General features: G+C 38.2%; 1 protein-coding gene across 1 annotated transcript in view; it reads left to right on the top strand.

Moving 5' to 3' along the window:
* Nucleotides 1-13,746, top strand: part of HMCN1 (hemicentin 1) — a 209,674-nt gene that overhangs the window by 192,804 nt on the left and 3,124 nt on the right. Inside the window, exons 93-105 of the mRNA XM_034064292.1 lie at nucleotides 1,090-1,260; nucleotides 1,852-2,001; nucleotides 2,334-2,471; nucleotides 2,798-2,919; nucleotides 4,401-4,638; nucleotides 5,437-5,499; nucleotides 6,058-6,177; nucleotides 6,427-6,561; nucleotides 7,028-7,141; nucleotides 7,396-7,521; nucleotides 8,326-8,454; nucleotides 10,904-11,254; nucleotides 13,541-13,660. Coding sequence (XP_033920183.1) covers nucleotides 1,090-1,260; nucleotides 1,852-2,001; nucleotides 2,334-2,471; nucleotides 2,798-2,919; nucleotides 4,401-4,638; nucleotides 5,437-5,499; nucleotides 6,058-6,177; nucleotides 6,427-6,561; nucleotides 7,028-7,141; nucleotides 7,396-7,521; nucleotides 8,326-8,454; nucleotides 10,904-11,254; nucleotides 13,541-13,660 — 1,977 coding nt within the window. The remainder of the gene's footprint in view (nucleotides 1-1,089; nucleotides 1,261-1,851; nucleotides 2,002-2,333; nucleotides 2,472-2,797; nucleotides 2,920-4,400; nucleotides 4,639-5,436; nucleotides 5,500-6,057; nucleotides 6,178-6,426; nucleotides 6,562-7,027; nucleotides 7,142-7,395; nucleotides 7,522-8,325; nucleotides 8,455-10,903; nucleotides 11,255-13,540; nucleotides 13,661-13,746) is intronic.

Genomic DNA, 13,746 nt, shown 5'->3' with positions numbered 1-13,746 from the left:
GTCCCTCAAAGGACTATTATTATATTATTTTTAATTCTGATTTAATATTTTTTAAAATTATTAAATCCCTCATCCACCCATTGGTTCTTCTGATGTTGTTCAAGTAGCCTGATTCTCGGGTACATGAGCATCTACATACTTTCACAACCAAGTTCTCCAACCAGGCAGTGGTATCTTGCCACAATGCAGCAGCCCAGATGGGTTTACCACAAACCAGTATCACAAAAAACATTAAATGATAACCTTAGTCCAAGCCCCATGGAGGATGAACATCACCACTGGGATGTTTTAGCATGCTCTGGTCAGACCTGTCATTATCTCAACCCTTCGTGCCCCATGTTGGGTACCAAAAAGATTGTTGTGGTTTAACCCCAGTCTGCAGCTAAGTACTATGCAGCCACTCATTCACTCCTTCCCTATCCCTGGTTGGATGCGGAGGAGAATCAGGGAAAAAAAGAAGGTAAAACTCGCAGGCTGAGATAACAACAGTTTAATAATTGAAGTCAAGTAAAATATATCAATTATAATAACAAAAGGAAATGGAGAGAGTGGAATAAAACTCAATAAAAGCAAGTGATGCACATTACAGCAGCTCACCACCCACTGACAGATACCCAGCCTGACCTGAGCAGCAATCATTCCTTTAGGGGTAGCTCCCCCCAGTTTATATACTGGGCATGACGTGCTGTGGTATGGAATGCCCCTTTGGCTAGTTTGGGTCAGGTGTCCTGTCTCCGCTTCTTCCCAGTTTTTTGTGCCCCTCCTCGCTGGCAGAGCATGAGAGGCTGGAAAGTCCTTGATCAGGGTAAGTGCTACTGAGCAACAACTAAAACATCGGTGTTACCAGCATTGCTCTCTAGAACCAAAACACAGCACTGCCCCAGCTACTAGGAAGAAAATCAACTCTATCCCACCTGAAACCAAGACACTGTTGTGAGAAGTGCTCCTACCCATCCTACACATTATGGTGTTTTTGTCATCCTTTGAGCTATTTCTTTAACACATTGATTTAATTAACTAACACATCACTGATGCAAGCCTGAAGCATTTAAAATGACAAGTTGCTTTCTTCATTCTTTATTTATTCAGTGGATGGAAACTGGGGGCAGTGGCAAACATGGAGCCAGTGCTCAGCTTCTTGTGGAGGAGGAGAGCAGATCCGAACACGCCTGTGCAGCAACCCAGCCCCCTTAAATCGGGGACGTCCTTGTCCTGGAGACTCCTCCCAGATATCCAGGTGTAATACCCAAGCATGTCCTGGTGAGTTATTTACAGCCTGCATGCAATGAAATATTGTGTGCCACTCCTAATTTGACTGGTACTCTTCCATACCAATTCGACTGATTTGATTTCAATTTTTTGGCTTAAATCTCACCTGCAACTTCAGCAGGAATATTTATTTATTTATTTATTTTTAACTTTTTACATAGCACTATTGTTACTTCTCAGAGGTGTGTAAGGTGATTCCTGTGTTACTGTGAATCTAGCTCAGACCACAGAATCACAGAATCCCAACGGTTGGAAGGGACTTCGAAAGATCATCTAGTCCAACCCCCCTGCAAGAGCAGGGTAACCTAGAGTACATCACACAGGAACTTGTCCAGGTGGGCCTTGAATATCTCCAACGTAGGAGACTCCACAACCCCCCTGGGCAACCTGTTCAGGTGCAGAGATACTGTTATTTGCACGTTGTGAGCTTTACACTTGCAAATAATGTAGTAACATATGCAGAAATATCCTTACTCCTTAAAAGGCTGGACAACAGTTCTGAATTCTCTCCCTCAAGATATCAGCCAGCAAAGTTTTCACATGGGTGTTTTTTTTTCCTTCCTCCCACTCCTCCCTACACAGGTGGGCCTTCACGTGCCAAAGGCAGCATCATTGGCAATATTAATGATATTGAATTTGGGATTGCTTTCCTGAATGTCACAGTAACAGACAGCCCTGACTCTGAAACTAGGGTAATACAAGCAAAGATCACAAATGTACCTCGGAACCTTGGTAGGTTTTATTTTACTTCTTATCACTTTTGTTCCTAGAGCTAGGCTGAAGTCTGTGCACTCAGTTTTCACCACTTAATTTCATTAAGTCTCTCTGAAGAAATTAATCTGAGCTTTTCATGACAAGGAATAAAAAGGAATCTTCAATATTTACTTCTAGTATATTAGTATTTGTAAAATGATTCCTCTGAATATACCAATATATACTTTTAATTTTCTGGTTTAAATCTTCAGGGTTACTCTAGTTTTAGGTCTTTATATTCAGCCCCTACTGATGTGGGCTGCTTGATGTTAGGAAAAAAGCTCTCAAATGTTGTGTCACATTTCTTTCAGGTCCAGCAATGAGAAAGCTCATTTCTATACTCAGCCCAGTTTACTGGACAACTGCGAAAGAAATTGGAGAAGCAATGAATGGGTTTACACTCACTGATGCAGTCTTCAAGAGAGAAACTCAAGTGGAGTTTGCAACTGGTTAGTTCACTGTGATATGCCAGCTTATTCTGTTTCCAGTAAGCTTGAGAGATACTATATTTCTTAAAAAATAGCACATAACTGTTGCTGAACCTTGAGTCTTTTGCTTACACCAGTGTTTTCCAAATGACATGGATTTCTGAGGCTTAAATACAGTTTTTAGAGCTGTCATTTGAAACGTAATGTTTTTTATTACTGGCATGGTATGCCTTAAAAAATACGAGTATAAAATAACTGGTGGAGGGATCCCAATTCAGATACTGTGTGGCTAACATAACTCTCTGGTTAGAATGTTTTATGAATCAATGTGCTCCTAAAATTCATAGGTGAGATTCTGCGGATGACTCATATTGCTAGGGGTTTGGATTCAGATGGATCTCTGCTGCTGGATGTTGTTGTGAGTGGCCACGTGCTGCAGCTCCAGTCAGTAGCTGATGTTAACGTGAAGGTAAAGCTGCTCAAGACACCACCTCTTACTCTCGTCAATACACTTCCTCCCTCTTCTGTATTAAAGCTGTAGACAGGGCTTTAGTCCTGAAAACTGTTGTATGTAACTTGTTTTGTGTCTTGTTTGACTGACAGATGTTAACATTGCCTTTGAAAACAAGTTATCACCAGGTAGGTAGTATTGGTCAAGTTTTTTAGATATTAGAAGGTAGTATTGAGAGGTGTTTTCGGGGCTCATTACCACAGGCAGGCATGTCAGGTGTTGCTTTTGACAGAGCTATAAAGGTGCATCTTAAACCTCTCTGACTTTCTGGCTTCCACAAGGAGGACACCAGCTCTTTTATACCAATGCACCTTGGTATAAAAGGTGCTGATAATTAGTCTACAGCTATAGTTATGCATATGACGGCAGAGAAACATTCCTGAGACTGATAAAGTTGCAGAGACAGGGATTAATAGATCCTGAATCAGATTACATCACAAGGTATTTTATGTTTTCTTATCATACACATTGCTATGATGCTGATAATGATGTGCTTCTTTCTCTGCTATAACATCAAACATTTGTCTTGTGGAGACATCTGTTATGGCAAACAGTCCTATTATGCAATCCATCTGAAATATTTTACAGAATTTGCTTTTTCAAAGAATGACACTTCTCTATAAACTTTTCTCAGGATTGATTAGAGGGCAGTTTGCATGATCGTATAGCAAAAGGTTATAAACCTGCTACTGAATTGCTCTGCCTATTTTTTCCAGGAGATATCCTCTACTGCTCATAGTAAGATAGCTTCTATCACTGACCTTGTATTCCTGATAGAAAGATGGAGTTCAAATGAACTATTTTTGGTGCAGTGTAAGACATGAAAAATATTTTGCTTATACCAATATGTGGTATAAAAGTTTTGGTTTAAAATCAGGTTCTTGATAATTGGATTTACTGTAAAAGAAAGAACATTCTTTGAAGTTGTCTCTGTAAAGGTGAGAATCAGTCAGTGGTAGGTAACCAGTGAAAATGTTCTCATATATTAATCCCACAGTTTAATAAATATACATTAAATTCTTGATACTTTGATATGCTGCAATATGTAGCATTTATATTTTTTCCAGTGTCAGAATTTTCTCTTCTTGTTTAGTTAGCACATTGTCAGCGTCTGACTTAGAATATGAAAAAAACATTTAGATCTCAAAAGATTGTTCCTGAACAGTAAGATCATTTTCAGGGTTTTTTTTTGGAAATGCTATGCTGTGGCCCCCCATCATCAGGAAGCTCAGTGCCACAGCCTGTTTCTTATTTAAATAAACATACTAGATGCTGTTAAGATTCAACAGTTAAGGTAAAGTAAGTATGTGTTGTATGAAATACACTTTGTTCAGCTGTTAAGACCCTTTCTCAAAATACATTTCATATCATTTAAAATGCAAAGATCACAGTGGTATTGGATATACTCAGTGCCTGAAGAATAAATTTTGCTGTTTCAGGATTACACAGAAGACTATATTCAAACTGGCCCTGGGCAACTGTATGCCCATTCTACTCGTCTCTTCACTGTAGATGGAGTTAGTGTTCCCTATACGTGGAACCACACTATCACCTATGATCACACTAAAGGAAAGATGCCTTTCTTGGTGGAAACTCTCCATGCTTCCTCTATTACAACAGAGTATAACCCACTAGAAGAAACAGTGGCTTTTAAAATCCATGCTTCCATTGCAAAAGGTATTGTTCTAGTCTTTCACAGAAAGAAAACAATGGAAAAATAATATCCTGTCTTTGCAGATACCATTACCTATATGCTCAAAAGCTGTTATGGCTTTGAAAAAGGAAATTCTGTGAAACTTGGGTGACTTTATTGTAGATCCTGGGATCTACATATCTTGTTAATATACTTATAGACTAATATGTAAAAGCTATTGCACTTTGCACTTACTTTGTAGTTCTCATTGATGAGGTATGTCTGCTGTTGGTGACACAGATAATAGCATCACCAGTAGCTTCAGATATTCAACCTAAAATATTTTCCCATTTCTTTGCATGTACCTTTCATTCTGTTAAAGAAGAAAATTCAAAATTCAGCACAAAAATGGGTAAAATGTCCTAAGTCATTCCTCAGATTGAACTTCTCTGAATTATTTGGTATATACAGAAAGCATGATACTGAGCTTCAGCTTGAAAAATTTACTAGTACTTTATGGATTTATTTTTTTTTATGTGAAACAAAATGGAATAGTCTTTATTCTTTTAATAATGAAAACTTTATGGAGGAACTTTTGAGGATGTACCAGGCTTGGATGAAACTTCCTGACACCCTAAGGGACACCCACACAATGCACTTGTTTAAGGTTTTTCAAAACCCATATACTACAGACTTTCACTGCCCAGAAAGAACACCCACTAATAAATCTTTTATAAATAGGTGGGCTGCAATTCTTAATGTTAAAGTGTTGGGGTTTTTTTGAAGTAATAAATTGGCCATATTTTCATCCACAAGTAACATGTGTCTTCTTTGCTATACAGGAGATCGTAGCAACCAGTGCCCTGCTGGGTTTGATTTTGACTCAACTGGGCCTTACTGTTCAGGTAATGATGTGACAAGCATAGTGTGTAATCACAGATTCACAGAATGATCTGGGCTGAAAGAGACCTTTAAAGATCATCCAGTTCTAGTCCCCCTGCCATGGCCAGGGATGCCTTCTGTTAGACTGGGTTGTTCAAAGTCCTGTCTGACCTGAGCTTGAACACTTCCAATGATGGGGCATCCACAGGTTCTCTAGGCAATATGTTCCACTGTTTTGCCATCCTAATCATAAAAAAAAAAAATATTCTGTATTTCCAATCTAAATCTACCCTCTTTTACCTATTTGTTCTGTTGAAAAGATTCTCTGAAAAAGATTGTATCAGACTTTCATTTGTCACAGTAGTAGTCCAGTCCTGCAGAGCTAAAGCAAGATTCCAGCAAGCTGAGTTAGTGTAGATTTGGTAACTGTAAAAATATGAGTGGAGAATGCATTGCTGAAACATTTCTATGAAGCTGGCCTATTGCTATATTTAGCTTTGCCCTGTGGGCTTTACCAGATATATAACCCTTAGAACTGTTTGTAAAGTCTTGTGAAGTCTCACTGGTTTTCCTTGTTCCAGATGAAGATGAATGTGCTGTGAGAAATCCTTGTTCCCATACCTGTCATAATACCATGGGTTCTTACTACTGCTCTTGTCCAAAAGGCCTCACTATCTCTGCAGATGGTAGAACGTGTCAGGGTAAGATAAGCATTGCTGTGGACAGGCTGGATGCAGAAATCACCATGGCACTTAAGCTGCTAGGGAAATGTTCTGTTTGGGCTGGGCCATTTTCTCATTGTAAAAATATAATCCATTGGTGGTATTCTAATTATTTAATATATGAATATATTTGCAATCAAGTATTTCATAGCTGATCATGCTCAAGATCCTGCTTTATCTGTGTTTCATTTTGACATAGTGAGGTTTACAGCTTGTTTTTAATTATAGATATTGATGAGTGTGCACTAGGTGAGCATACCTGTCATGCTGGTCAGGACTGTGAAAACATCATTGGCTCATACCACTGTGTGGTGAGATGTGGGAACGGCTTTAGGAGGACAGCTGATGGATTTAGTTGTCAAGGTATGGATTGGTCCTTGGTTGTTAGCTTTCATAAGCTGATAATGTGGACTTTCATAGGAGTGAAAGTAACTTTTTAAAAGATGAGCCTCCAAATACAGCGTCTTTGAATCTTCATTATTAAGATTGTGGGGTTTATTTTTTCTTTTTCTTTTTTCTTTCTTTTTTTTTTGGTAGTTGTTTTGTTTTGTTGGGTGTGGTTTGGGTTTTTTTTAAAGCTTTTTTCTTTGTCCATCTTTAGAAATAAATTTAAAATCCTATCAGGGAATAACCTAACATTCTTGCTTTTGTGTTCCATGTGCATTTTCTTTTACAAAAAAGTGAGAAGTGAACTCTTCTGAACATGCCTCAGTAGTGTAATACAAATCAAATCAGAATCCAGAATATTGACTCAACCAAAATACTGTTCAGGTAACTGATGACAAGGCAATTCACAGCTATGGTATCAAGGATTTGTATTGTTCAACAGATGTTAATGAGTGTCAAGAGTCCAACTCCTGTCACCAGCGTTGCTTCAATACTGTAGGAAGTTTCCACTGTGGTTGTGATCCAGGATACCAGCTGAAGGGCAGAAAATGCATGGGTATGAATGAATTTTTCAGTGTTCATTTCCTCTTTCCAATGGCCATAGTTCAATATTTGTTTATTGGAAACCATTCTAAAAGAAAATCCCACTATGGATGATAGTCTGTATTCTGAATTTGTTTGTAAAGCAATACTAAAAGCTAGGGGAAGTGGGAATTGGGCTGATTGATAAATATGAATGAAATAAATTCAAATGCATGTACATAAATGACTGAGTTAATTTCCATTCTTGCCTTTTTTTCTTTAAATAAGATGTAAATGAGTGCAGGCAGAATGTATGCAGGCCTGATCAGCTTTGCAAAAACACCCGTGGTGGCTATAAGTGCATTGATCTGTGTCCCAGTGGAATGACCAAAGCAGAAAATGGAACATGCATTGGTGAGTAAAATGCTAATGTACTGTATAATGATGGTAAACATAGGTACAACAATGATGTTTGGGTTTTTTTTTAAATAATCTTGGAAATAGTCTGGCTCCAGTTATTAAAACTTGCACATGTTAAAGGCATCAACTTCTTTTCATTTATGGGAACATATGTATTTAACTTTTTTGTAATTGTTATTAAAAGAACAGAAGTATTCCTGCCCCTTCCAGCTTTCCATTGTTTTTATGAAGGAACAGTAAGGGTTTTTTCCTCAGCATCTTTTCTGCATTGTCACCTTGAATTCTACATATCATTCATTGACTTTGTAATATTTTGCTCCATGTGTGAAAGCTTCTTTAGAGTTTGTCTCAGTGGCTCTGAATCAAGATCGCAGATCCTTGCTGCTTATCAGGGATGCTTTTAAACACAACCAATGTTATATATACTACCAAATTTTTTTTTCTAGTGGGATATGACAAGAAGAGGGATCATGTCTCATTGCAGAGTAGCTGATCACATTGGAAACCTCAATGAAAAGTTTTAACAGAAAAAGTGTTTGTAAATGCAACACGGTTGAAAAATTTATCTATGTTCCTGCTCAAAATCTGCTTATGAATCACAAATTATGGTTCGTAACACAAACTGTTATAGAGTAATATCTAGTCATGGCACCAGGTAAGAAAAGTGTGTGTTCAGAAGCCACATCTATCTAGAGGGCCAAATTCACTAGTGCTTAACTGCATTCCTTCTGCATCAAGAAGTTTAAAGCTGTATGAGGTTTCAAGAAAAATCTGACTCCTTTGCCTTGCTGCTTGCAGATGTTGATGAATGCCGGGATGGAACCCACCAGTGCCGCTATAACCAGATTTGTGAGAACACACGAGGAAGTTACCGTTGTGTGTGTCCTAGAGGATATCGGTCGCAGGGAGTTGGAAGACCTTGTGTGGGTAAGCTATCCAGTCACATTAGTATCATGTATTTTCTGCTGCTGCTTTGGGCTGGGCTTTCCGTTGGAGCATATCCAACAATGTTATCAAGACTATGCTATATAGACAAATTTGTTCTGAAGTTCAAAATTACCTATCTAAAACAATGCATCCCATTCAAAACAAATAGTCAAAACTAAATGATTCCAGAGATATTTAGAGATACATACTGTGAAAATAAATCATACAAGGGTCTTGGAGCACTGGTGGATGAATGCCACAAGCTACCACTCCACAGGAGGCTTAATTTATAAAAATCAGGTCAGACATGTTAGCTGACTGGACAGTGAAATGTGCCTGGATGTATACCCTGGAATGTACTGATTCCCACCTGAAGGCAGTCAAGCAGGAAGTGATGTGTATTCCCCTAAAGGAGAACTCCCAAATGAAGGGTTTTGCAAGAGGCAGGATACACACCCACCAGCTAGAATTGCGAAGGGTGTTCCCCATATGGGTTAAGTAGGGGAAGCTGATACCCATTTGTCATTCAACACTCCCCTTTCTGGTTTGGGTGGATCATAGTAGGGAAGGAGTATTCCTCTCAGTCACAGGCATCCTGACTTTGTAGTTACTCTCCTATGCTATCTATGTAGAAAATTCTGGCATAGGAATGTGTAGAGCTTTCTCCCACACACAGAGCCTTAGGATTTGAAGGATACTCTCATAGCTCTAATGTGGATAGTAAGACAGTGCAATGCATGGTGTTAGTGCAAATGCATAAACCACATACCCTGGTATTTAACAGCTCTCAGGATGGAACTAGGATCATATAGATTCACCCCTTCCATATTTATGCAGAATATTTAAAATATAATAGCTGATCCACTCTGTTAGTGATTTATGAATGTTGGTGTATGACACTAAGTGAAGTTTGTTTCAGTTGCTCTCATGTATCATATCAGAGAAGCATTCCTTCATGATGACTTCTTCAAGATTAGCTTTCTTAAGAGATAAAGAGCTGCTCTGGAGAACAGAGCTTTTCCTTTTAAACAACTGAAGATTTTGGACTACCACAAGACAGGAATTTATTTTGTTTGGTTTTTTTTTTGTTTGGTTTTTTTTTAATTAAATAATCTAAATAGCAGTAAGGAACTGTTTGGTATAGACGAAGACCTTACTTCCACCAGCTGCGTCTCTTTTGAAATAAAATCAATCCAGCCTCCTTAACACATTAGAGCCACCTGAATTTCTGACAGTAAGAAGCTAGATAAAGCCTGGGGCTACAGATTTTCACAAAACACTAACTGTTCTCCTAAAGCTGTCTTCTGATCAAGGACTATTGAAAGCTCCCTCTTAAATTGTGAACTTCACACACCTTTGAATTTCTATCTGCTTCAAAATATATTTAAAATATAGATTAGTTCATACATGTTAATAAAATTCAGGTTTTATTGTTAATGTTATTGTTATTGTTAATGTTTCCAGTGACCCCAGACTGAAGCAGAAGGATTGAACCTCTGCCACTTTTACCCTGGGTAAAGTCCGTTGTGTCTTATGCCCATCCAACAGACAGGGAATTATGATGCTCATTTCTCATCACAACATACACAGATATATGCATGCACACTTAACTGAATAACAATATTTCTGTGAACTATGCTAGATCTCAATAATCGTATTTTTTTCATTTTACAAAAGTTAAGTCTCCAAACTTTCACAGCTAATGACCAATAAGAACATCGAAGGGTAGAACGTAACTGACTTCCTTCCCCTGCAACCTTGTGACACATCCTTGAGACCTCATTTTTCCCCTGATGCATAGTACAATAATGGTATCAGATCTTATTGAGCTTCCCTCTGTGCCAATTTGAATGTTTTACATCTCAAGAAGGCTCCATGTTAAGTATCCTCCTTTAGAGAAAGGACCCAACAGCATCTCCCACCCATCTGTGGAGCATTTAAGAAGAAAATTACTGAAGTAGCAGTGAACGGCATAAGCTGAAATGATGAACAGAGGAGGTCCTAAGGGCACCTTTATTTCTGAGAGTATCTTTTCTGGTAACCAGCAGGGACCACAGTCAGCAACTTTCAGGTTATCACAGAGCCCTGCTTCTACAAAAGGAGGGGAACAGACTTGGGGTCCCCGTTTTATAAACAATCTTACATTCAGTAACACTTGAGGCACGACCTTCAGCAGAGTTCTTGTCCTGTGTAAGCACAATCTTATGTCACAAAAAGCCTTACAGGAAAAATAAAGGTATATTAGTGTTCTGGCTGGAGAAGCCAGCCTACTTGGCATTATGTTTGCCATATTTTACTGTCTTCAAGATCTGACTTCTATGTCTTCAGTTTGTTCCACAGACTGAGATAAATATATATGTATATATATACATATAGTTATGTGTTGTTGTTTGTTTGTTTTTTCTCCTTTCCACATGGTTTGTTGCTCTGGATCATGTCACATGAGCAGACATTAATGAATGTGAACAAGTGCCTAAGCCCTGTGCATTTCAATGCACCAACACCCCCGGCAGCTTCAAGTGTATCTGTCCACCTGGACAACATTTATTAGGTGATGGGAAATCTTGCGCTGGATTGGAGAGATTGCCAAATTATGGTGCCTATTACAATAGCTATAACTATGCTCAATTCTCCCCTGTGAGAGACAACTATCAACCTCAACAATATTACAGGCACTCCTCAAATCTCTACAGCTCCTTCTCAGAGTATAGAAACAGCAGAATACCTTTCTCCAGGACTAGAAGGAACATTAGAGAAACTTGTCCTGAAGGCTATGAGGCAAGAAATAACAGATGTGTAGGTAAATGTCAGTCGTATCTATGCAATTGTCTTGTTTTGGTCCTTATTGTTAGGTTACTGTTTAATATATAAAAGGGGCTGATGGTTTGTGGTGCTGTGTTGGTTTCTTTTTCCAATTACCCTGATAAATATTTAGAGTTCCGCATGTTCTTGTCTCCTGAGCATGTTGTAGCAAAACTGTTTTCAAACCTCCTCTTTCATAACTTCTTATTTTAACCGTGGTGCTTATTGTGTGTTTGCAAATTATCTCCCTCTGTTATTCTCTTTCTTCTGATTATGGTAGGTCAACTTTGTGAATTTTCTCACGCTTCAAAAAACACCATCAGACCCAGTCTAGTCCTGGGGATGTTGCTTTTATCAGACTCCCACTGATGGTAGTAGTAATTTGGTTTCAAAAGGTTTGTTTCAAAAGGTTTTGAATAAAAACTTTAGAACTGAGCATGCTAGGGCCAATGCCAGCACTGCTACAGGATGGTTAGTCACTGCCATACAGGTGATATAAGCAGAGATTTTAAGTGATCTGTAGTTATGATAGCAAGTGAGACTGGAGAGACTGATTATAAAGAAACAAATAGGGGATTTGTCATAAGTTGTGACAGTGATTGCACTGCCCTTTCTTTTTCCCTGATGAGGAGAGCAGAGTTCTGGTAACTGGCAAGCTCTGCTGCAGGTTTTTGGGAGGTTATGAAAAATTAATTAATTTTCCTAAGTATGCTTCTCTTAAGCCAGGCTTTGACAGCTTAACTCACATTTTGAATATTTTAAGAAAGAAAAACAAACATTCCATTCATTTGTTATGATAATACTGCTGCATTCAGGTCGAACAGTACCACAGGCTAGGCCTTATTACAGCTTGTCCAGCGCATTTAATGTAGTACTATACAGTACATATCTACATACATGTAGTATGTAACTATGTACATCACCCTAGCATATATGCCACTTCATAGGAGACATAATACCCTTCCAGGATAAATAGTGATCTACAGCTAGATTCTAGCAACCAGAATTATTGCTAGGTTACATACCAATATATATTATATAACATTGGAAAATGTGAGTGTAATTTTATTAATTATGGATAGGCAGACATTAAACCTTATATTTACATCATAAAGAAATTTCAGTCATTGTATATATGCAGTTTGATATAGGTATAGCAGTTTAATTGAAAGACCTAGGAATATAGCTACCACTATTAACTAAAGGGTTAAGCTAAAAATCTATCAGCTTCACTCCAGCTTCCAGTCTGAATTGGTTAATATTCTCGTGCTTCCATTTTATTGGAATAAACATCTAAATTTCAAAAATTACTGTTTAATATGAAAAATGCACCAGAGTGAGGTTTTTTAAAAAGAAAGTTCTCTCAACAGACAACTGTTAGGGTTTGATAACAACTTACCATAAATTTCTGGTCACATCTGTTTCTCTTCTGTTTGCATTTTTATCTAATGCAACCCCTGTAAATCAGATAAAGAGAGGGGAAGGAACCTTCCTTCCACTGTTTTAATTGTGCAAGTCTTGCTGCTTGCCTGTGACTAACTTTAGTAGACTCTCTGTTGCTGCCTGAATTTGGCAGATGTTTCAAATGATATTATATACAATCTGTGTCTAAATCACACTACTCTGCTTTGAAAATTTTACATAAAGTGGTCTGGTACTTCTGTATCTGAGAGGGGAATTAAAAAAAAAATAGGTAAAATTTAAGAGCATTTAATGGTAGAGTTCCCAGATACTGAGCTTAATTCAACCCTGTGGCATGGGGAAGATCAGTTTGGAAGGGAAAGAGCTTTCCCTGAGGAGGGATTAACTTTAAGAACAACTCTCCCACTGTCAAGGCTTCCTCTGTTGAGATAACTAATCCGGATGTTTCCTAAGCATATTGCTTAAAACATTATTAACAGGCACCACAGCTTGCTTTCTGGGGCAAGACTGTATTTGTATAACCTTGTTGATGTATACAGATTACACATCCCCCTTTTCCCCAGAACTCTGTATCACAACTGGTCTCTTCAACTAGAGTATGTATTATGGTATGGCTGCTATTAAAAGAGGTGATAATCCCTCAAAGCTGACTTTCATTATTAAAAAGTTACAAGGAGTGGCACAGGTAAGGTGTGAAAGGACTTGCTAGTCTTAAATGTTCAACCCCATCAGAAAAGAACATGCAGACAACTTCCACCAACTCTGTGTATATGCTTGTACCTAAATAAGAGAAAAAAAAACCTTTGTTCGATACCAGGTTCAAATAATCCTGATGTGTACATGTTCGTGTTTCTTTCCACAGACATCGATGAATGTGAAACCAGACACACATGTCAGCATGAATGCAGAAACACCCTGGGAAGTTACCAGTGTACTTGTCCATCTGGCTATCGCCTTATGCCCAATGGCAAAACCTGCCAAGGTACAGCAGTCCCTTTGAGTGATCAGAAACATATTCAGAATTTCAAGTTTCAGAAATGTTTGTATTTCACATCTTAATGTTTAGTA

Source organism: Melopsittacus undulatus, chromosome 6 (genome assembly GCF_012275295.1).
Source record: "Melopsittacus undulatus isolate bMelUnd1 chromosome 6, bMelUnd1.mat.Z, whole genome shotgun sequence".
NCBI classification, from domain to species: Eukaryota; Metazoa; Chordata; class Aves; order Psittaciformes; family Psittaculidae; genus Melopsittacus; species Melopsittacus undulatus.
The sequence above is the reverse complement of the archived record's forward strand: the minus strand, read 5'-3'. Positions and strand labels throughout refer to the sequence as shown.